The sequence below is a fragment of the Ochotona princeps genome, chromosome 11, assembly GCF_030435755.1.
Source record: "Ochotona princeps isolate mOchPri1 chromosome 11, mOchPri1.hap1, whole genome shotgun sequence".
Classification (NCBI taxonomy): domain Eukaryota; kingdom Metazoa; phylum Chordata; class Mammalia; order Lagomorpha; family Ochotonidae; genus Ochotona; species Ochotona princeps.
In genome coordinates this window covers 20097961-20121073 of record NC_080842.1, presented here as the reverse complement: position 1 = coordinate 20121073, position 23113 = coordinate 20097961, and the positions used below count along the sequence as shown (strand labels likewise).

At 47.5% G+C, this 23113-nt stretch overlaps 2 protein-coding genes and 1 pseudogene across 4 annotated transcripts in view; 1 reads left to right on the top strand and 2 right to left on the bottom strand.

The window, feature by feature from the left end:
* MTUS1 (microtubule associated scaffold protein 1) overlaps positions 1–23113 on the top strand; it is a 152055-nt gene that overhangs the window by 11760 nt on the left and 117182 nt on the right. Inside the window, exon 1 of one of the 3 annotated variants that reach the window (XR_009246266.1) lies at positions 8034–8107. The exons of the other annotated variants lie outside the window; for them this stretch is intronic. The gene's annotated coding sequence lies outside the window, so the exon portion shown is untranslated. Of the gene's footprint in view, positions 1–8033; positions 8108–23113 lie in introns of those variants that run through there. 3 annotated transcript variants of the gene reach the window in all.
* Positions 11000–12725, bottom strand: LOC131481482 (syncytin-1-like; annotated as a pseudogene).
* On the bottom strand, positions 12742–18018 carry LOC131481481 (uncharacterized). The gene is given in 1 exon segment (XM_058670476.1): positions 12742–18018. A coding segment is annotated over 1 exon segment (5277 nt).

The following is a 23113-nucleotide window of genomic DNA, read 5'->3' as shown; positions in this document are numbered from 1 at the left end:
ATACTAAAGCTTGTTTTTATGAAGCTTTTTCTTTAGAAATCTTGGATCATGTCTCTTTTTATTAACCTACATGGTGGGACAGATTGGGGTAATCTCAGAAATTTAACTGGGAAGTAAGGCCTGGTGTCCATTTAAACTGAGGAGGTAGGAATGCCTGCAGGAAATCTTGCAGTTACACCCATGTATCAGGGGTTGATTCTATCCCTAACAGTCACCATTTCTCTATTACCAAGGTGCTACTAAGGAATACACAAGGTAAGGACTGAAAATAGGCCTTTGACTGTAGCTGGGAGTTCGATGTGTACATGACCCAGCCTTCTGTTGAAGAGCTTTGATTATTCAGTAGAAAGCCTATCATTAGGTAATGATTTTCGAGTAAAGGGTGCAGGAAGTTGATGTTTAGTAAAGGTTGGGAAGTACGAGGAAAGGTGCCAGCTTACGTAAGCACCCACATATACTGACATTGTTCAATTGGGTCTTGGCATGATTCAAATGGGAAATTACTTCCTTTTAGCCAAGTGGACTTTGAAGAGATAGGACAATTGTCTGAAGGTTCCAAACAAGCAGCTGTTCATGGTCATTTAACTCTTTCAGGGCAAGATGTTCTGTTAGTTTTAAATTTGCCTTGTTCGCCTAATATCTACATGCATTTTCCCTAACAACCGATCTTTAACAAGCAAAAGCGTGGAGAGTCTTTATATAAAATCATCAAATTATTTCTTCTTTTTTAACAAACTTACTCGCTTGAAATAGAGGGAGAGACAGATTTTCCATCCATTGGTTCACTCTCCAAATGGTTACCATGAGTGGAGCTGAGCCAAGTCTAAACCAGGAGCTTGGAACTCTGGGTTTCCCATGAGGGTGGCAGGTGCTCAAGTGCACTAGCCATTTTCCATTGTTACATAACCACATTAGCAGGGAGTTGGATCAGAAGTGGAACAAGTGGGACTCAAACCTGTGCTCATGTGGGATGGCCTCACAGGCAGTGGCTTCACCCTCTGTGCCACAGTGACTGCCACTACCACAAATGATTTTGAGTTTAATGTACAACCCTTAAAGTGCTGCACCTTGATCATCCTTCTGTATTGGCTCAATACACTAGAACTTATTCTCTTAATCTGACTCTGGCAGTGATTTAACAGTTTTCATGAAAAAAAAAAAAAAACCAATTTGGGATTCTGATAATCATCTGTAATATGAGATACAAAAAATTTATGTTCTATGTATAGTTTTAAAAATTTTTGCACCAAGTCCAGGGCCCACCCACTGCCCTCCTTGGGTGGTGAATGGGATTGGGGAGGGGTGCGAACTTGGGCCTGGGGGTTTAAACTTCCAGCAGCCTCCCAGCTGCTGGTAGGACTCAGGACAGGGCGCCTTGCTCGGATCCCAACTCCAGCCACCATGTGCACGTGGTGAGCTGTCCTCGGGGCTGCCAGTGCGCCATTTGGTGCCAGGCTCTGCCTGCTGGCCACTCGGCCGGGGAGCTCTGGGATTTTGGTTCTTTGAATCGCTGCTTAGGTAGCTCCAGGTTGGTCCCACTGTGCTTCTGGGATGTGAGTTAATCCTAAAGATTCCCAATGACAGTAACTCTTCCTTTGAAGAACTTGTAATCACTGAACAATGCTGAGCACCGAGCACCAGTTCATGCAAAAGCTAAGGGTCCAGGCTTGTCCAGCAGGATATCCTATTACCTGACATGATGATGGATCAGGAGACTGGTCACATTAGGCAGGGCCATAACATTAACTAGTACTCCAGAATTGTATCTGGTGGTAGATTCTGCGGGGGATGTGTGGGCCATACCCTGTGGAAATTCTTGCCCCACTGGTTAGCTCAAGAGTTTGGGTGGTGATGGACTAAGCTAGGTGTGACCTAGGAGCCTGCCATCAATCACAGGGAAAGGAACCTGCAACAGTCTGGACTGGTCAAGGCAGCAGCACCCAAATGTGCATCCTGAATAGGGTGTGGGGTGGGCCGGGCTGCAACATTCACCAGCTCATATACGGCCAAATGGAAGGCCAGACTGTGCCGGGCACTGGCCTAAAACCTATTGGCATGTATGAGAACTGGGTCTGGGAGGGGATCAAGTGGAGGAGCTTGGGAAACTCTCCTGGCGAGTCATAGCTCCCGTTGGTGAACAAAAGCTCTTTGGAGGAAAAGATTTTAGTTGACGTAAAATCAAGTTCGTGATGAGAAATGCCTACCTGAACTGTATGAGTTTAGAAAGGTATGTGTCTGTAGCCATATTAAATCTGGGAAGAACACTAGGGAGTGGGCATTTAGCCTAGTGTTTAAGATGCCCACATATCTGAGCTCTCGGGTTTAATTCCTTGCTCTGGTTTCTTGTTAATGTGATCTATGGGAGATAGCAGTGCTGGCTCAAGTAATTAGATTACTGTGACCCACTTGGGAGACATGGATTGAGTTCTCAGCTCCCACCTTTGACTTGGCCTGGTCTTAGCCCTGCAGAGGGTGTTTTGGAGAATGAGCCAGTGGTTGAATGATGCCTCCTTTTCTCTCTGTGTGTCTTTGCCTCACAAGTAGTAAGTAGTTTTTCATTTTTTTTGTTTTGTTTTTCCTCAAAGAAATGAAACTTGGGGCTGGTGTGCTGGCCTAGTGTCTAAATCCTTGCCTTGCATGTACTTGGATCTCATTTGGGCACTGGTTCATGTCCTGGCTGCTCCACTACCCTTCCAGCTCCCTGCTTGTGGCCTGGAAGAGCAGTTGAGGACAGCTCAAAGCTTTGTGAGCTTGCACCCATGTGGGAGACCTGGAAGAAGTTCCTGGCTTTGACTTGAGATGAGCTCAGCACTGGCCATTGCAGCCACTTGGGGAGTGGGCCAGTGGATGGAAGATCTTTGTCTCTCCTTCTCTGTAAATCTGACTTTGTAATAATAATAGTAACAACAACAACAACAACAACAACAAAAGGAACCTGTGCAGCACCGCACCAGAATTTCCTGCTTGGCTGCATGAGAACATTAGTTGTCAGGAAAGTGGGAATTATAACAAAGCTTGTCTCACAATGTTGCCAGTGTTACAATAGTAGCAGCTGCATTTGTGGATTCGAGTTTTCACAAATTTGGTTTAACTATAGGGCAACCCTGTGAGATGGGTTGTTACTCTTTGGTCAGTTCTTAGAGATTTGGAAAATGAGGCCAGGGTTACTTTTGCATTGTTCCAGTTAGCTGTTTCTGAGTGTGGGAGCTCCATGGCTGATCCATGACCTACATGACCAGGTAGGACTGTAGCTGCACAGAGCTGGCAGAGGTTAGGTTGATTTGTTCTTGTGGGTAGGAGGATGGAAAGAGATCAAGACTGCACTGTTGAACTGGCTTTAAAGTCCATCACCACCACTTATTAGCTGTGTGTCTTGGGCAATAGACAACACTTTGGGAAACATTACATGTAATGCTTCAGAAAAGTGACTGTCATGTGACTTGCCTGTCCTATGGGACTGTCAGCATGAGTGCTTGTGGCTTGGAAGAGCTGTGTGCTGTTGTGGTTATCTTAATCCCTGGAAGAAGTAACTGCCTACGTCTCGGTCTGCCCTTAGGTGCTCTGCTGCCTGTGGCAGCTAAGTGGCACTGCCAGCGTCAGAGAGGTGATCTTTTGTGGCTTCCCGAGTGTGCTGAACACTGGGTTTGCACAGATCTCTCTCAAATCTTTCTGACATCTGAAATCGCCAGAGTGTTTTTGGCTGTTAGGTCAGCCTTGCTCCACTGTTCTTGTCAACTATAATAGGAAAATGTTTTGAAGAAAAGTATTCTATTTTGACTTTCTGAGAAGGATAGTAACGATACGAAGCAGAGTCTTTTGGTTTTAGGTGGTGAGGGCCTAAGTTCTGTGGTGTTCTGGTGCAGGCCTGAATGACATTGTCTTGTGTGTCCCTCCTGTTTCTGAAGATGAGCTACTCCCTTAGTGCAAGTGCTGATGGTCACACTGATTGTGAAATGCAGCCCAGCTCCTTAATCCCAGTCGCGTGGTGTCAGATATCTGGCTCAGCACTTCAGACAGCAAGTACAATGGCCATGTCCTGGATTTGATTCCTGGCTCGGATTCCTGATAGCAGTGTCCTGCTAATGCACTCTCGGAGGCAATACGTGTTGTTGGGCATCTGCCCATGGATCTCACATGGGAGATCCAAGTTGAACTGCCAGCTTTGGCCCCAGCCAGGAGCTGTTGTCAGAATTTGGGGATGGAACCAGTGGAAAGGAGTTTACCCTGTCTCTCAAATACAGTTTATAATACACATATTGCTCAGGTAGATCCAGTAGTTGTACCCCCAGTTAGTCATTCAACTCAGAAGTAGGTTAATGCTTGCACATGACTCAGAAGTGGAGCTTTGTCTTTATAACACAACTACTTGGCAAGTTTCTGTTTTCTTCTCACTTGCAGGGAACATGTTAAAATCGGGGAATTGTCCACTAGGGATTTACATTTGGTCAGCTCACCCTTCCTGGCTGGGTTCCCTTCTCCTGGCGGATTGTCTTCCTCCCTAGACAGCCCTTTTGGAGGGGGACCTGATTCCAGGAACACCCCAGTCCCAGCATGTGGGCAGGAGAGGACGCATGGGCAGCCACCGAGTAAGCTCATCACACTGGGTTTTAGGTATGTCTGTTGCAGTGGGTCCCCCGGGCTTTGTGCGTGCTGGTGAGTGGGCCTCTCCTGGGGAGCTGGCACAAATGAGGCATTTCTCAAAGGGTTCCAGGTCTCCTCTGACCCAGGCACCTCAGGACCTTGTTGTGTGCTCATCTTTCTCTCTTGTTGTGATCTGCACTGCCTGCTTTGCCCCCTCCCTGAACTGCCTTTTTCACCCAGCTCAGAAGTTCAGAGGTGGGGGATGTCTAGGAAACAGGCTTGTTTGGGGGATCAAACATACGCCACGATCCAGTGGAATGGAAGCAAAGCACTGAGTACTAACAGTTTTATAAGGCTAATCCTTATGGCAAAAATTAAAGGTAATATTTATTTTGCTTTAAAATGTCTTGTTTTAATGCGTTGGTAGTTGTCATCTGGTGTGCCCTGAATGGTGAAGTTTAAAGCTGGTGTCCCCATGTAGCCACTGCAGATTTGTGAGGTCTGTTAAGTCTGGGGAGCACTTCCTTTACTTGGCTCAGCCATGCAGCTAAGCTCTCTAGTGATGGCCTATCCTCTGCAATCCAACAGGGTCTGGCCATGCCTGCTTCTTGTAGCATTTGTAAATCTTGGTTGCACTTCCTTACTGACTTGTACGCTCTTTAAGGCTCTGGGGAGCAGGGTCTTCCTTGTTCTCCATTGGGTCACCCTCAACCGGTGAGATAGAGGCCGGGGAAGGAATGAGTGAGAGCTTGTGAACACACCACGAGGACACCGTGTTTGGAGTAATGGATTGTCCTTATTTCTCAAGGACTAGGCAGAGCGCTGTGAAGAAATTCTTACACCGCACTGTTGTAGCGAGCAGCGGCTCCATGTTTCATAGAAAACTAAGTGATTGTTTTATTCTTGGAAGTCTGAACTATGGTTGCAGTTGTAGTGAAATGGATGAGGTTCAAACATGTACAGTAATGGTGAGGAAGAATCATCTTGCCTGGAAATGTGGATTGTGTTAGCCATGTCCGCCTGTGACAAAACTTGCCTAGGTCTGCTAGGCAGTTGGTATCCCAAAGAAGCGATGTTATTTTATTTGATCTCTGATAAAAGGCTTAATATAGGGTTGACATGACTTGAAGAAAAGCATGAGTGGATCCTGGAATTACTCACTTAAAAATGTGTCAGGCTAGGGGGCCAGTGCCATGGTGTTGCAAATGAAGCTCCTGCCTGCAGTGCTAACATCCCCTCTAGGCACTGGTTCCAGGCCTAGCAGCTCCACTTCCAAGCCAGCTCCCTGTTAATGGCCTGGGATCCAGTGGAGGAGTCCAAGTACTTGGGCCCCTGCCACCCATGTGGGAGACTGAAAGAAGCTCCTGGCTTTGGACCAGACCATTTCTGGCTGTTGTAGCCATTTGGGGAATGCACCAGCAAATGGAAGATCTTTATGTCTACTCCTCTCTGTAACTCTGCCTTTCAAAAGTAAAAGAGAAAAGTGTTGGGCTATAAAATTCCACAAAAATTAATTTGGTACAGTATCTCCTATGTGTCAGGAAAAATCTTTGTATCCACATCTGCCTGTGAATTTCACACTAACTTGTGGTTGCTATCCATGGCCACAGATTTGTGGCGGGTGGAAGCAGTGGTCCTTGCCTCTGAGACAGCCTTGCAGAAGCATACAGTATGTTACTGAAATGTTACTATTCAGGATTTATTGCTGTGGAGTAATTGTGTAGGTTTCTGCCTTGAAGGGTTTTGTTACCGATGATTCTCAACACTGAAGTAGAGTTGGGGGCTTGACTTTGAGATTGCCTTCATGGAGTGAAAGGTCTTGAGTTAGAAACCTTAGGCTTGGAAATAGAAGCTAAGCATAGCCCAACTTGTGAATTTCCAAGTTGTTCTTATAGGACAATGATGTTGATAGTGAATGTCTTTTCCCTCTTAAAGGCTCCACCCATTCTTTCATATCTACTTAAGATCAATTCTAAGACCTAATAAGCTCCCTCTTCGTACTCCCACATTGAAGAAATACAGAAAGCAGCCAGTCTTAGAGCAAAGAGATTTTGTTCTGCTTAGGAGGGAAAGGAAGGGGACTTGGCTGGATCTTTTGCTTCCTGAGGTCTGTGCTGGATTCCTTTGTTTTCCTGGTGCACCCTCAAATTCTATAGTCCCTGGAAAATCCCAACCTCAGGGCGGGTGGAGGAGAGGACACCTGAAGAAGGATAGACGTGAACTTGCTTTAAGGGTTGGAGACTTCGAAGCAGGTACTGACTGCTGGAGCCAGGCCTGTGGATGTCTCTGCAACTCTGAGTCAAGCCAGCTTGTCTTTGCTACGAAAGCCAATGTGCTGTCCTCAGTGCTTCCAGAAGCTTTTCATTTGGCGTTGTGAGTAGAAATCTGGGGAGCAAGAGTTGTGACATTGTGCTTTTTGGGGTTCAGAAAAGATAATTCTCTATATAATTCAAGTTAAAGAGATCAATTTTGGTATGTCAGGATGTGCTTGGAGGAAAGATACAGTGTGGAAACTATGAGTTATTTATCCTTTCTTTTACGGCGATACAGTGTGTGAAAAGTTTCAGTGGTTAAATTTCTCAACGTAGCTGGAGGTTCTTAATGCTTCTCTTTAGTAGTGAGCTGGAAGAATCAACCAGCTGTGTTGGAGTTCTTAAAATCCCTGGCAATGCAGGCATCTTTGGTAAAGGTGTAGCAGTAGACTGGGGATGGTTTCAGCATTAGATGTAGCTGGTGTTTCTGGTAGGCCTGTCCCAATTAGAAATGACATAATATATGGCTGTATTTATAAACGGCACAAGGGGATATTTAACTTACAACACCGTCTCGGTATGCGGATCTTTTTTTTCGAAGAGTGACTGAAATTTTCTTTAAATATATATATTTTTATCAATATTTCTTTCCCAGACTGTTAACAAAGCTGAAATCTGTAGCTGCTGATGGATATGACATGTCAGGGAAAAACATCTCACTAATGACGTGTTTTTAAATTCTTGGCCCTGAGGTTAAAACATGAATAGTCAATCTCTTTCATCTTGGCTTGGCTAACACTGATTAAATCAAGGTGCTGTGCCTCGCACTGCACGTCCACAATGCAAGCTCAGCTTGGGGTCTGCTGACAGAAAGCAACCAGATTAGAGGTGCCTGTCCTTTAACCTGGTGTATGTGGAGGGGGTTCTCCGAAGTCCCTTAGAAAGTCTTGCTCTGTTAGCAGAGGAGTATGGCTAATCCTACCACCGCTTGCTTGGCTTCTGAAAGGTTTCTCTCCAAAATATGCCTCATGATTATCTGGGGCCAACTTAGGAATTGGACAGGGCTCTCAGACTAAAAATAGAGCTTACAGAGAGGGCCTTGGTGGCAAAAATCCATGGCTACCTCTTGCTGCCAGAGGACAGTGACATAAGGAGGAGAGGAGTAGTCGACAGGGTGTGTCGCCTGGGGGACAGGTGTGTCCCTTCCCTGACTTGTGTGGGAGGTGGACTCAATTTTGATGGCTTATCTTTGAGAAGGCTTCAGAGACTATAAAGTAAGTATTGAGGTTATTCTTTTGAAGGGACTGTGAATTGCTAACATATTTTTAGATGATTCTCAGTTGCAAAAGTGCTTTTGCATTTGATGTTAATCATGGTCAGCCTGAGAAGTGTAAACAGTAGCGAGGCCTGTTCCTACCCTGCCCGGAACAGAGGGGAGCATTGTCAGAGAACTTGCCGACAACGGGACATTGAGACTAAGATTCGTGCATTTAACATTGGCAGTTTGTGGGAGGATTACTTAGCATTCTTACCAAGACCGGTCTGACTACAACATGGGACAATTTTTGTGCCAAAGTCATATGGCTACAAGAAACTTCAGAAATATAGACATCAGGTAATCTTTTCTGCACAGTTGTTGCTTTCTGCTTGGATGTGATATATTTGAAATAGTGTTTCTTTTAGAGACCTTGTTCTGTTGAGGATGAAACCAGATCACTTTAGAGCTCATGAAAATGAAACAGTTTGTGGTGTGGAGGTACAAGGAGAGTGTTCTAGAAACCATTGACTCAGGCATGGATGGGTGTTAGGTTTCAAGGTGTCTTCCCCAGCATCTATAGGTCAACAGCAGTCTCCCCTGTTTTGGGGTTGTGATGAGGATGCCCTTACCTTTGATGTTTCTTGATATTAAGGTTAAGCTGTGGCTCATGACTGGTACAGCTTAGTGGGTCCCGTTTTTAGATTAAGTAGGAGAGAGAGACCTTTAGAAGGCTTGGAGTGGCATGAACCAAGATCAAATGATGCTGGTAGCTCTGGGGAGAGGACATTGTAAGGAGGTGAGGGACTCAGGATCTCAGGATTGGGCCAACTAGTAGTTCAGGACAAAGACCATGGGGGCTGGTATCAGGGAGCTGACAGTAAAGGTGCCACCTGTTTTTGTTTGGGGTGTAATTTGAAGATCATGTTTGGTGAAAGGGAATGAAGTGATGTAAGGCTGCCTGCTGTGTGTTCAGCCTATCGGGTACAGAGCGGTGCCTCAGTACTGAGCGTGAAGAACAGCGCTGAAACAAGAGGGAAGCTGCCAATGTCTGTCCCGGACCTGGAAGCTGGAGATATCTGTTAAGTGTGCAAGTGGAATGTCAGATTGACAGTTGGTTATTCAAATCTGGAGCTTGGGGGGTGCCTGGAAAGATCAGGGCTAGAGATGCTGCTTGCAGAGTGTCAGAGAAAGTCAGAAACGTGGTGTGAGTATGGGAAGGGAAGAGCTGCAACCTGGCTTGCTCCCAGCATTGGGAGATGCTTTAGCAAAGAATCCAGCAGAGGCATTTGCCAAAGGGAAAAGTGAATTTAGGAAAGTCAAAATAGGGTGCATCTCTGAAGCCAGGTAGAGAAGGTGTTTCCTTGATCCTGCAGTGTGAAGAACTTTGTTACTAAACTGGAAAAAATCTTGGTTCATTTTATGATGTGAGTGGGGTGTGTGTGTGTGTGAGAATGAGAGAGAAAGATCTTCTCATTTACAACCTTGAATAAACTTGAGGAAAACATGGTAAATTTGTCATGGTAAATTTAATCCCAAGTACCTTTGGATCAATTTCCAAGCTTGTTGTTGTTGTTCTTAAATATGTATGATTTATTGGGATCCAAAAGCAGATAGCAGAAGTTGCCCTTTTAAGGCATAGAGTTCACCACATTTTGACAAACACATACTTGTGTGATTGCATAACCCACTACACTGAAAATATAGAGATTTGCATCAAGCTTCCTTGTGTCCCTGTCGGTCCTCTTCCCATTCTCTTTCTGGAATATTGGCTGAATGGAGTTTTGTCTTTGGCATATCCGTATGACACATAACATCAGTGTTTCAGCAGTTTACTTTTTCATTTCTCAGTGTTTCATAGTTTGGAATTGTTGCAGTTTTGTGGTTTTAATTTATCTACCAATAATGGGCATTTTTGTTTTTCCAAGTTTTTGGCAGTTAGCATTTTCTTCCTAATTTTACTTAATATATGCCAAGAAACAGTCTTATGGAGTAGCCATTTAATATAGATGTAAATTGCCTTTTGGGATCGTTACTGTCCACTTCTTTTTTTTTTTTTTTTAAGATTTTATTATTGGAAAGCCGGATATACAGAGAGGAGGAGAGACAGAGAGGAAGATCCTCCATCCGATGCCTCACTCCCCAAGTGAGCCTCAACGGCCAGTACGCACCGATCCGATACCGGGACCAGGAACCTCCTCCGGGTCTCCCATGCGGGTGCAGGGTCCCAAAGCCTTGGGCCATCCTCGACTGCCCTACCAGGCCACAATCGGGGAGCTGGATGGGAAGTGGAGCTGCTGGGACTAGAACCATGGGAAGTGGAGCTGCCGGGATTAGAACCGGCGCCCACATGGGACCCCGGGGCCCTCAAGGTGAGGACCGTAGCCGCCAGGCCATGCCGCCGGGCCCAACTGTCCACTTCTGAGTCCCTGGATTCCAGTCCTGACTCTACTTGTGATTCCAATGTTAAACCGCGGGGGTTTAACAGGTACGGGCCCCAGGAGTCGCCGCCCGAAAGCTCCCAATAACCAGGTCAGAGGCTGCAAAAGCAAGAGGGATTTTATTGACGTTCGCGAACGGGCTTCCACTCTGCAAGGAGAAGAAGCCCCGATGTCCAGGGGTACAGGCATTTTATACTGCGAGCTCAGCACACTTGCTGGGTTTGGTACAAATTTTATGACCTTAGTCTGGCACCAGCTCAGGGTCCTCCAGCCTCATTTCCTCCGACTAAGGAATTTACTTATCAGGAGATAGAAACTTAGGCCTTCTTCCCATTGTCAGGCCCAGCATGGCCATTCCCCTACCCCTTATCTGGTCTCGCCAAGCAGGATACAGAAGCAGTAAAGCATTAACCCTACTTTTCTCTTTCATTCCCCCATTTTCTTCTTGTGAATTTTAATCTTAAAATTTACTAAGGCATTGGGTATAGCTCTTCCTGTTGCTTTAAAGCTTGATAATGTTGAGTTAATACTAAAGCTTGGGTGACTGAAAGTCGGTCCCGAACAAATTGCTGTAGCCGATTAAAAATACAGGGGCCGACCGATATCACTATTAATAGTCCGGTGAGGGGGCCTAGAAGAGGTAACAGGTACGGTAAAAGACCATTCCATGCCGTCCATAAGGGGTTTTCAGCCAGCTGGCGTCTGCGGTGTTCCAGGTCCTCTTGGAGCATTTTTATTTTATCCCGCACTATGCCGGACTTATTGGCATAAAAGCAACCTCTTTCTTGTAAAGCTAAGCAAATGCCTCCCTGCTCAGCAGTAAGTAGGTCTAGGCCTCGGCGGTTCTGTAAAACTACTTCTGCCAGGGAGTCTATTTGGTCTTGAATATCTTGGATTGTTGTGGATAAAGTTTGTACGTCATTAATTAGCTGTTGGGACAATTCCCGATATTTATGGACTGCCACTCCTAACCCTGCCGACCCTGTGGCCAAAGCTGAAGAAATTCCTATTGTAACAAACAAGGGAACTAGCTGCACAGCACGCTTCTGCCTGCCGGCTATATAATCAAAGGAAGGAACAGGGACTGGAGAGTCTCCACGAATAACTTCTATATCCGGGAGAAGATATGCCATCGCGCATGCCCCAGTCCAATTTGCAGGGAGCAAGGTATAGGCCAAGTTCTCCCCACATATAAATACAGTGGAATTGGGGGCACATAGGGGGGTGGAGACGCTCATAAAATTTACACAAAAGGTGGCTCGACCGACATCAATGTTCCCAGTTTCGTTATCTGGAGGCTTGTAGAGGCAAGTCTCATTACCAATATTGGGGGCAACCGAAACAATGAAGGGGGACATTGGAAAACAGGCCTGAGTATCAGAAACTTGGAGGATCTTATCTTGCTGCATACCTATCGCAACTGGGGTGAACGGTCCCTGACGCAAGCAGAGCCAACAGCCCTCCGCAACGTTTGGGTTTGTGGTGTTTAATAATTGATGAGCACCATTGAGAACGTCAGCGGTGTTGGCATCTAGTCCCTCAAGTCCTTTAGAATGGATTCTGGCTAAAGGGTGATAATAAAGTGAGGGATATACGCTATCATATTTTTTCAAGAGTCCTTTTTGTTTGCTGCTGTCTAATCAAATCTTGTGGGCCTCCACCGTCCGTCATTCCCAAGGGGGCTGTCTGGGACCAACAAACAGTCGTTCCCTTCGTTGGGCACGGTTTTGAGTGGTACCGAGTAGGTGATAACTCGCTTCCAAAGGACCCTTTTCATTCTCCAGTAATGACCGCATAAAGCAGCTGTCTGGGCCCTAGATTACAAGTGCTCCAACTAGAGTAACATGCAGAATGTACAGAGCTATAAACAGTTTGGTTGCATTCTCGAGGGCATTCCTCATTGGGCCCCAGGGAACTCGGCCTAGGTTTTGGAACACAAATCCACTGGCCGTTCCCCACACCATTCCTGTGAATGGGAAGGTAGGCTATCTCACTTCCACAGTCTTGTTTATATGTTGGTGATAATCCGTCCGGAACTGTCCCGCTCCTCCTGCCTCCTGCACACCCACAAGGTTGGTATTTCTGAAGAAGAATGTGTGCCGTCTGGGGATTATCAAGCCCTGCCTGGGCCCTATCATTTAAAATCACTAAAAGTATCACAGGATAAAAAACTGTTTGTACGATAATAACAGGCATCATATTAAAACAAAATTTAAACTTTTAAAAGTCTTAGCTTAAGCGGATTTGGGGAACGTTGCACTTTCCAGGCTCCAAGTGGTGGTTCTGCAGTGGAGGGGGAGTCAGTTGGGTCCTGGGGTGTTGCCCTCTTTACATGCGACGCATGAATCCAGGCGGAGATGCCGTCCACTTTCAAGGCAGTGGGAGTGGTGAGGAGGACGGTATACGGCCCCTTCCAACGTGGCTCCAAGGTCTTTGACTGATGTCTCCTCACATACACGAGGTCACCTTCCTTGAAGGGGTGTGGGCAGGACGGCACTTCCTTGTCTCGATAGACTTCCGCAAGGGGCTTCCAGATATGATCTCGCACCACACGGAGAGCCTGGAGATGAGTCTGTAAAGCAGGAGGGTTAGGATACAAAACCGGGTCAAGGCTACACAAGGAAGCCGCGGGAGGCGGGCTCCCATACAAAATTTCAAAGGGAGTGAGTCCATGATGGGCCGGCGTGTTTCTGGCCCTAAAAAGCGCCATAGGTAGGAGCTGCACCCAGTCTTTAGCGCCAGTCTCCAAAGCTAATTTGGTCAAGGTCTCTTTTAAGCTTCTATTCATTCTCTCTACCTGTCCTGAACTCTGGGGTCTATAGGCACAATGCAATTTCCAATCAATCCCCAAAACCCTGGCCATCATCTGACTTACCTGGGAGACAAAGGCCGGCCCGTTGTCAGACCCAAGTACCTGTGGCAGTCCAAACCGAGGGAATATTTCTTCCAAGATCTTCTTTACCACCACCTGTGCCGTTTCTTTCTTGGTGGGGTACGCTTCCGTCCACCCAGAGAAGGTGTCCACAAAAACTAGAAGATACTTATAACCGTACATACCTGGACGGACTTCAGTGAAGTCTACTTCCCAACACATTCCTGGACGATGACCCCGTGCTCTCGCCCCAGGGGGGAGCTTGAGTCTCCCTGCATTTACCTGTGCGCATGGTTTGCAAAGATCTACAGTCTCTTGAACTAAACCAGGCAGACGGAGAATGTGGAAGGGGCACTCTTCTTTAGTTAGTAAGGCAAGCATCTTTCTGCGACTCAAATGTGTAAGTTGATGTAGATGCTTTACTATTTCCTTTGAATTTTTAAGAGGTAAAGCGACTTTATCTCCGCACTTCCAAGTCCTTGTCTTGGGGTCCCATTCCCCTCCATGTTGTTGTATCAGGGTTTCGTCTGTGCTGGTATATTTTAGGGTCCCAAATTGTCGGACTGTAGTCTCATCTGAGTTAGCGGGTTTTTGAACAATGGTCTCTACCATGACTAATGTCTGAGTCTCTTCAGCTGCCCGTTTAGCAGCCGAGTCTGCCAATTGGTTTCCTTTTGCTGTTGGGTCATTTCCCTTCTGGTGCCCAGGGCAATGGATAATGCTGATTTTCTTGGGGCGAAACAATGCTTGCAAGAGTCCTACAATTTCATCTTTGTTCTTTATCTCTTTTCCCCCTGACGTCAGTAATCCTCTTCTTCGATATATTTCCCCATGCACATGTGCGGTAGCAAAGGCATAGCGGCTGTCAGTATAAATATTAGCCTTTTTCCCTTCTGCAAGCTTCAGGGCCTGGGTTAGGGCTATTAGTTCTGCCCGCTGAGCTGAAGTGCCCGGTGCCAGGGCACTTGACCAAATAGTCTTTTCATTGTCTACCACCGCAGCCCCTGCCCGTCGTTTCCCATCCACCACATAACTGCTCCCATCGGTGAACCACGTTACCTCAGCATCTGGCATGGGTTGATCAGAGAGGTCCTCTCGTGTTCCGTGTACCTCCGCAAGGATTTGCTGACAGTTGTGTGGAACATCTCCCGGGGTTCCAGGGTCTGGGAGGAGCGTGGCAGGGTTCAGGGCGACCGCAGGGCCAAACCGTATCTTTTCTGGGGCTAATAACAATGCCTGGTAATGCGTCATTCGAGCATTAGTTAACCATCGGTCAGGGGGCTGCCGGACTATGGCCTCCACAGCATGTGGCGCGATCACAGTGATCTGCTGGCCAAGGGTCAACTTGCCAGAGTCCTTAACCAGAGTTGCTATGGCAGCAATCATTCGTAGGCATGGGGGCCACCCCGCTGCGACTGGATCAAGTTTCTTAGAGAGATAGGCTACTGGCCGCTTCCATGGCCCCAATGCTTGTACTAAGACTCCTTTTGCAATTCCTCTCCTTTCATCCACATAAAGATTAAACGGCCTGGTTACGTCAGGGAGTCCCAGTGCCGGGGCCTTCAAGAGGGCTTCTTTGATGCGGTCGAAGGCCTCCTGCTGTTCCGATTCCCATAGAAATTTTGTTCCCTGTTTGGTTAGGGGATACAAGGGGGCTGCGATCTCAGCGAATCCCGGTACCCAGAGTCGGCAGAATCCTGCAGTTCCCAGGAACTCTCTCAGCTGCCTGGGACTTTTGGGAGCAGGTATTGAGGACACAGCCTGTTTTCTAGCCTCTGTTAGCCATCTCTGTCCTCCTTCTAGGACATATCCTAGGTATGTTACTTTGGTCTGGCATAGTTGGGCCTTCTTAGCAGAGGCTCGGTATCCCAACTCTCCGAGTCTTTTTAGAAGGGCTTTCGTACCTTGTATGCAAGATTCTTCGGAAGAAGCAGCAAGGAGAAGGTCATCTACATACTGTAAAAGGATGAGGTCAGGCTGTTGTATGCGGAAATCAGCCAGGTCCCGGTGGAGGGCTTCATCAAAAATGGTGGGGGAGTGCTTGAACCCTTGTGGCAATCTGGTCCATGTCAGCTGCCCAGCAAGCCCAGATTCCGGATCTCTCCATTCGAAGGCAAACAATGGCTGGCTCTGGGGGCACAGTCTTAAGCAAAAGAAGGCATCTTTGAGGTCTAGTACAGTATACCAGGTGTGAGACGGGGGCAAGGAGCTTAAAAGATTGTATGGGTTGGGGACAGTTGGATGCATGTCCTCGACTCGCTGATTAACTTCTCTTAAGTCTTGGACAGGTCGGTAATCATTTGTCCCTGGTTTCTTTATCGGCAATAGAGGAGTGTTCCACGGGGAACGGCAGGGCACCAAGATGCCTAGTTGTAGTAGTCTCTGTATATGCGGTCTGATGCCCTGGAATGCTTCCCTCGACATCGGATATTGCCTGATAGCCACTGGAGAAGCCGTGGGTTTCAAGTTGATCACCAGGGGTGGTTGGTTGATCGCCAACCCGACCCCTCCTGTCTCGGCCCAGGCATTGGGGAAACTTTCCACCCATTCTTTCAGCAACAAGGAAGGGACAGGCCCTCCGGGGGGGCGCTTCTCATGCAATCTATATTCATCTTTTATTCTCAAGGTCAAGAGGTACAAGGGCTCTCCCCTGGGTCCGGAAACTGAAGCTCCACCCTCATGGAACTTGATGTGCGCCCCTATTTTTGATAGTAAATCCCTCCCTAACAAGGGGTAGGGACACTCCGGTACATGTAGAAATGAATGTGTCACAGTCTCTGTGGCGAGGTCTACTCGCCGTTCAGTTGTCCACTTGTAAAATTTTCCACCAGTAGCTCCTTGTACCCAAGAAGTCTTATGACTCATAGGCCCTCCCGTGCTAGTCAACACGGAGTGCTGCGCTCCCGTATCTACCAGGAAAGTGACTGGTTGTCCCCCCACGGTTAGAGTTATCCTGGGCTCAGGGGGGGGGTCCTGGCCCCGACTTCCCTAATCTCCAAGGGCCAGCACGGGGGTCATCTTCTTGGGGTTCCGTGAGTTCTTGGGACATTCTCGGGCCCAATGCCCCTTCTCTTTGCAGTAAGCACACTGATCTCGGCTCAACCGGGGCCGCCTTTCATCTCCCTGGTTCCTGATCTGCCTCCCTGTTTCTGGTCTACTATGCACTACAGTGGCCAGGATTCGACTTAACTCCTGATTACGCCTTTTCTCTCTCTCGTCCTCCCTCTCCTCTTGTAACTTCCTTAACCTTTTTTCCTTTTTCTCGGGAGTCTCTCTCTTATTGTATATCTTATCAGCCTCCCGAACTAGATCCTGCAAATTATAATTCTGCAATCCCTCTAGTCTCTGCAACTTATTCCTTATGTCCGGTGCCGACTGTCCAATAAATGCCATTATAACTTCACTCTGTCTTTCTTCACTAGCCGGATTAAAAGGGGTATACATACGGTAAGCCTCCATTAGCCTTTCTAAAAACCCCGCAGGGGTTTCCTCTGCCCCCTGTACTACTGCCCTTACCTTGGCCAAATTGGTGGGTCGCCTTCCAGCGCCCTTGAGACCCGCTAACAGAGTCTGGCGGTAAAGACGGAGACGCTCCCTACCGGCAGGCGTATTGTGGTCCCAGTCCGGTCGATTGAGAGGAAACACAGCATCTATCTCATTAGGGAGTTGAGTCGGGTTCCCATCAGCTCCAGGAACGTTCTTCCGAGCCTCCAAAAGTACTCGGTGCCGTTCTTCTGTAGTGAGTAGTGTCCGCAGGAGCTGCTGACAATCATCCCACGTGGGCTGATGGGTCAGCAAAATAGACTCAATTAATCCTGTTAAAGCCTGCGGATCCTGAGAAAAGGGGGGGTTATGGGTTTTCCAATTGTATAGATCCGAGGCAAAAAAAGGCCAGTACTGCATCTGTTCTCCTACGGCCCGGAGGGGAAATAACTGAGATGACCATGCTCCCTCTTCCTCCTCTCTCCCCCCTTCTTTCTCTCGACGCAGCCGGAGCCGCGTGGGTATCGGTGATCTACGCCCTTGCGCTTCCTCTGGTATGGTGGAGTCAGGCATCACAGCTCCTTCTTCTGGCGCCACTGCCGGCTCTGCAACTGGGTGGCCTCCAGTAGGCCTGTGGGGATAGGGAGGTGGAGGTTTTAATGATAGGAGAAGGTCTTCCTGACCACTATCGGAGAGGACCGCCGGCTTTCCTCGGTTGGTGTCTGTCTCTCGTAGCGGGCAGATTGAAGACGTTATTAGGGGAGCTGAGGGAATGGGATTCAAAGGGATAGGTGAAGGCAGGGGTGGCGGCCGTGGGCTAGCATCAACAGCCGCGAAGGGCTTTACCCAACTAGGAGGGTTTGTAGCTAGACTCTCCCAAGTAACTACATAGGGAACCTGGTCTGGGTGACCTCCCGGGCTTGTGTCACATACGCGACCTTTCACCTGTAAAATAATAGAGAGGTTAAAGGTGCCCTCCGGCGGCCACCCGATTCCAAAGGCGGGCCATTGGGAGGAACAAAGGGTCTTCCATTCCTTTTTCTTAACTTCTACAGATAGACTTCGGGCTCGTCCCCGGACTTCTGACCAATGATCAATGGAGAGACTCAAGGGAGTAACCAAAGCTTGTCCCATTATCGAACTTAAAACACTAAACACAATGGGCAGCAACACAAAAGCACACAACAAACTAACGAAAGACAAGACAATCGCGCGATCAAATTCTCTTTCCAAATACAAATTCCAAATACAAATTCCAAATACAAATGGTCGGAGGGGCGCCCTGCCTCTGCACGACCTCCGGGGACGAGATAAACTCGCTCTTCCCCGGTTCCAAACTAGTCCTGGAGCGTCCTCCAGGCGCAAACTAGTCCTGGAGCGTCCTCCAGGCACAAACAAAATTCAAATACAAAATTCAAATTCACCGGTGTACCAAGTAATTACAAATATCAACACAACATATAACAAACACACACACTACATGAACCGGCCGGACTTACCTCCCTCTGTCTGGTCAGAGCATCGAAAGACGACCCCCCGGATCCCGGGCGAGCCCCCAAATGTTAAACCGCGGGGGTTTAACAGGTACGGGCCCCAGGAGTCGCCGCCCGAAAGCTCCCAATAACCAGGTCAGAGGCTGCAAAAGCAAGAGGGATTTTATTGACGTTCGCGAACGGGCTTCCACTCTGCAAGGAGAAGAAGCCCCGATGTCCAGGGGTACAGGCATTTTATACTGCGAGCTCAGCACACTTGCTGGGTTTGGTACAAATTTTATGACCTTAGTCTGGCACCAGCTCAGGGTCCTCCAGCCTCATTTCCTCCGACTAAGGAATTTACTTATCAGGAGATAGAAACTTAGGCCTTCTTCCCATTGTCAGGCCCAGCATGGCCATTCCCCTACCCCTTATCTGGTCTCGCCAAGCAGGATACAGAAGCAGTAAAGCATTAACCCTACTTTTCTCTTTCACCAACTTCCTGCTTTTGGGATTTCCTGGGAGTGATGGCACCAGCACCTGGGTCCTTGCCTCCCATTGAGAGATCTGGATTGAACTCCTGGCCCAGCCTGGGCTATTTCAAATATGCAAAACAACATCAATAACTCACAGCCCTTTACCTCCATTCACGTCTGTCATAATTTTCCCATGGTCTGTGTGTTTTTTACATAACTTTAATCACAAAATAAATACTATCCCTAGTGGTTTGGTAAACTGTGTAGTCTTTTTTTATATAAAGATTTTTTTATTGGAAAGGCAGATCAGATTTACAGAGAAGAAGAAACAAACAGCAAGATCTTCCATGCACTGGCTCACTCCCCAGATGGCCACAATGGCCAGAGCTGAGCTGATCTGAAGCAAAGAGCTTCTTCTGGGTCTCTCATGCAGGTGCAGGGATGCAAGCCTTTGGACCACTCTCCACTGCTTTTCTAGGACATAAGTAGGGAGCTGGATGGGAAGTAGAGCAGCTGGGTCACAAACCAGGTCTCATATGGGATTCTGGCACTTGCAAGATGAGGATTTAATCATTGAGCCATTGTGTCAAGTCCTATAACATCCATTTTTAAAACAGCTGTTGGAAGTGCTTTCCAAAAGGGCTGTTACAGGCAACCAGAGTTGTGATTGAGTGGGTAAGGCCACTGCTTGTATCACATGGATGTGGTTTGTGTCCTGCTTGCTTCATTTCTAATCTAGTCCCCTGCTCATGACCTGAGGGAGCAGGGGATACTCCAAGTGCTTGGTCCCCTGTCACCTATGTGGGAGACCTGAATGCAGCTCCTGGCTCCTGGCTTTGGTCTGGCTTGGCTCCCAGTGTTGTGGTCTTCTGGGGAGCAAACCAGCAGATGGAAGATCTCTCTCTCTATGTAACTCTTTCAAGTAAATATATAATTTTTAATGGACTGTCACAGTTGGATCTTCAAAGACAAGGTAAGAGGAGCATTACATGTATCTATTTCTAAGAACTGCTGTTTTCCATTTCTTAATTTTGAGCTATTATCTGTAAGTGATGTTCAGGAATAAGGCAAGAAATCCTGATTCATCGTGTGTACTTTTGTGAAGGTGGACTTCAAAGCATTTCTCCAAGATGGCTCTCATTCTCAGAAGGCTACATTCTACCTAAGATTTACTTAAGCCTGGAGGAGCTCCTTAAGTGGGCCTTCCATGCAGGTGGAATTTCAGCCATCCATGCTCTGGACGTAGCAACACTGCAGCCTGGGGGCCCCACGGAGTCTACACTGCCCCGCCTGTCCAGAAGCCTGTTGCTAAGTCCTAGACTCAGAGCTGGGTGGTGTGTCTTGTGGTTTGGTTTTTATTCAGGTCCCGACTGGAGTTGCCCATGTTGGCCAGGCTGCTTCCTCTGTAATGTATGTCTGAGCCCTCCTGGGAATTGCCTGGGGCTTGTTGGTTGTAGGTCCTGATGGTCATCCTGAGACCACGTGGATTTGAAATGGTCACAGATGGAATATCTTTGTACATTTGTCAAGGTCACAGTGATCAGGAAATTGTCTTGTTTTTAATTTAAATATAATTTTTTTTAAAGATTCATTTTATTTTTATTACAAAGTCAGATATACCGAGAGGAGGAGAGACAGAGAGGAAGTGGAGCAGCCGGGATTAGAACCAGTGGCCACATGGGATCAAGGTGAGGACCTTAGCCACCAGGCCACACCGCCGAGCCCGAATTTAAATATAATTTAAAAGAATATTATTTACAAAGTTGAAAGGAACGCATGCCCACATGCGCCTCGTATTTCGATGGGGAAGGTCAAGGTATGGAAGAAGGTGGGTGGGACAAATGTTTAGTTCTTTTTTTTTTCGCGTGCATCCACGGGATAAAGAGGGAGAGGGCTGCTTCTTGCTGTCGAACTACATCAGCACCTGGGGATGGGAGATGCTTATTTTAATGATGCCTTAGATGCCAGATGTGGAGAAGAATGTTCCAAGGATGTTACTTAAATGGTGTTGGTAGTTCTGAGAACATCATCGACTTGGCTGCACCAGAGTTGGGACAACCTGAAGTCTGTTGGTTGACCAAGTCCACCTGAGTGCATTCACAGACCCAGACACTTGCTGTAATGCTTGGTCAGGAGAGTTGTCTGGGATGTTCTGTACATGCTCTGATGAGGCACTCCATGTCCTCTACTGGCCAAGATGAGCTGGCTGTCACATTCCATATGTGCATCTGGGCATGCTGTTCACAGCACAGGTATCAGCAGCTGAGGAGGCCCAGACAAAATACATGTACTCCAAGGTTGGGCCATATGCCTTGTGATTTTCCTTTTGAGTTCAGTTTAGTTGGGGAATCTCCCAGAAACCTCACCTGGGGTGACTCAGACTTAACTCTAGCTTGCACCAACTAGTGCAGCGTCAGGTTCGGTCCTTCACATACACCAGCCAATGCACATACCGGTAGGTGCAGTACCTGGTCAATCCTGTCCCAGCCTCATCTCTCAAACAAACTGGTGGGTGCTGTGACATAGTGCAGCACAGCCTGCCACAGGCCCAGTCTTCATGCATATCAATACATAGCACAGGCCCAGTCTTCAAGCCTGTCAGTACATAGTGCAGCCTAGTTGGGCTGATTCCCAATAACCCCTACCAGGCCTGCCCCCTGCCTCAGTTTTTATGCATGCTGGCATGTGTTGGGGTCTAGCATGCATCCCAGCTGGCTTTTGTGCATACCATGGTGCTGTCCTTAGCTCAGCCAAACCCACTCCAAAAACCTGGCCCACATGAATGCCAATGTGTTCTGTTGCCTTGCCCAGCCTGCCCCACACCCAGCCCTGTGTGCTCACCAATGGGAGGTGCAACCTAACGGGAGTGCCCATAATTTCCTGCCAGGCCTTCTCCCAGCCCCGGATCTTGTGCTTGCCAGGGGATGCTGTTATCTAGTTTGACATGACTTGCATCCAAGTCCTAGCACTTGGGAGCAGATGTTCAAGAATATTAATAACATGTAAAATATAAAAATTAATAAAAAAACATTGTTAAGAAGGGTTGAACTTCTAGTTATGAAGTTTTAAATTTTATATTGCAGCCTGGCCTAGTTGATCCATACCTTTTCTGGCTCTTGCTCGTACCAAAAGGTACAGCAGGCTAGCCCCCAGTTCAAGCTCTTGAGTTCAGAAACAGCCCAGCAGGGGAGTTCCAGAAGTTCTCCTACCAGGCCTGTCCCCAGCCCCAGGTCTTGCAACATGCCAGCTAGTGCTGTGACTCAGTTTGGCATGGCCTGACCCCAGTCTTGGCATTCACTGGCAGGTGCTGCAGCTTGGCTTAGCCTAGCCAGTTTCCAGACCTGGTCTACATGTATGCCAACAGGTGGTGCAGCTCAGCCTAGCCCATCCTGGCTTGCTTCCGCCCCTAGCTCTAGTGCTCGCCAGTGGGAGCTGCAGCCTAGTGAGGTAGTTCACCAGGCTCCTCTAGGCCTCCTAGTCCTGACTCCCGAATTTGGACACTCACTGGCAAGTACTGCGGCCTAACCCTACTTGCATAACTTATGTATTTGTAAGATAGTGTTCTAGTGGTTAGCTTCCTAAATGTTCACAGCAACCAGGGTTGGTACAGGCTGAGGCCAAGAACCTGGAATTCCACCTGGGGCTTGGATCAGCATCTGTGGCTTTTCGAGGCACATTAGCAGAGACTTGAATTGGAAGTGACTCATGCTGTAATTCCTTCATGGGTGCCTGGCTTCCCGAAGCTGTGACTTAACCTGTTACAACACAAAGCAGGCTTCTAATTCTATCTATGTGACTTTCTAGCACAGTATAGCTTGTACGTAACAGGTGCAGTGTCAAAATGCTCAGTAAGGATGGTGAATGCTATAAGGTGAGCCTTTTCCACTTGATGGTTAACATTTGAGGTTTCAGATGTGAAACAGCAAGAAGTTCCAGGGTAGGTGTAATGCACTTGGTGTTTTTCTCTTGCACATTGAGCAAACTGATGAAAAGAAGCCATTTACTTTGAACCTTGCCTTGAAGTTTGTGGTGCCTTGTTTTGAAAATTGCACATATAGCATAAATGTAGCTTTTTAACCATTTTTTTCAAATGACAAAGTACATACTAGTGTTATATAATATTTAAAGAGTTCATTTGTAATTGAAAGGCAGGGTTACAGAAAGAGAGGAGAGGGGGAAAGAGATCTTCCCTCTTCTGGTTCACTCCACAAATGATGACAATAGCTGGGGGTGGGCCACACCGAAGCCAGGAGCTTCCTCTGAGTCTCCCACAAGGGAATG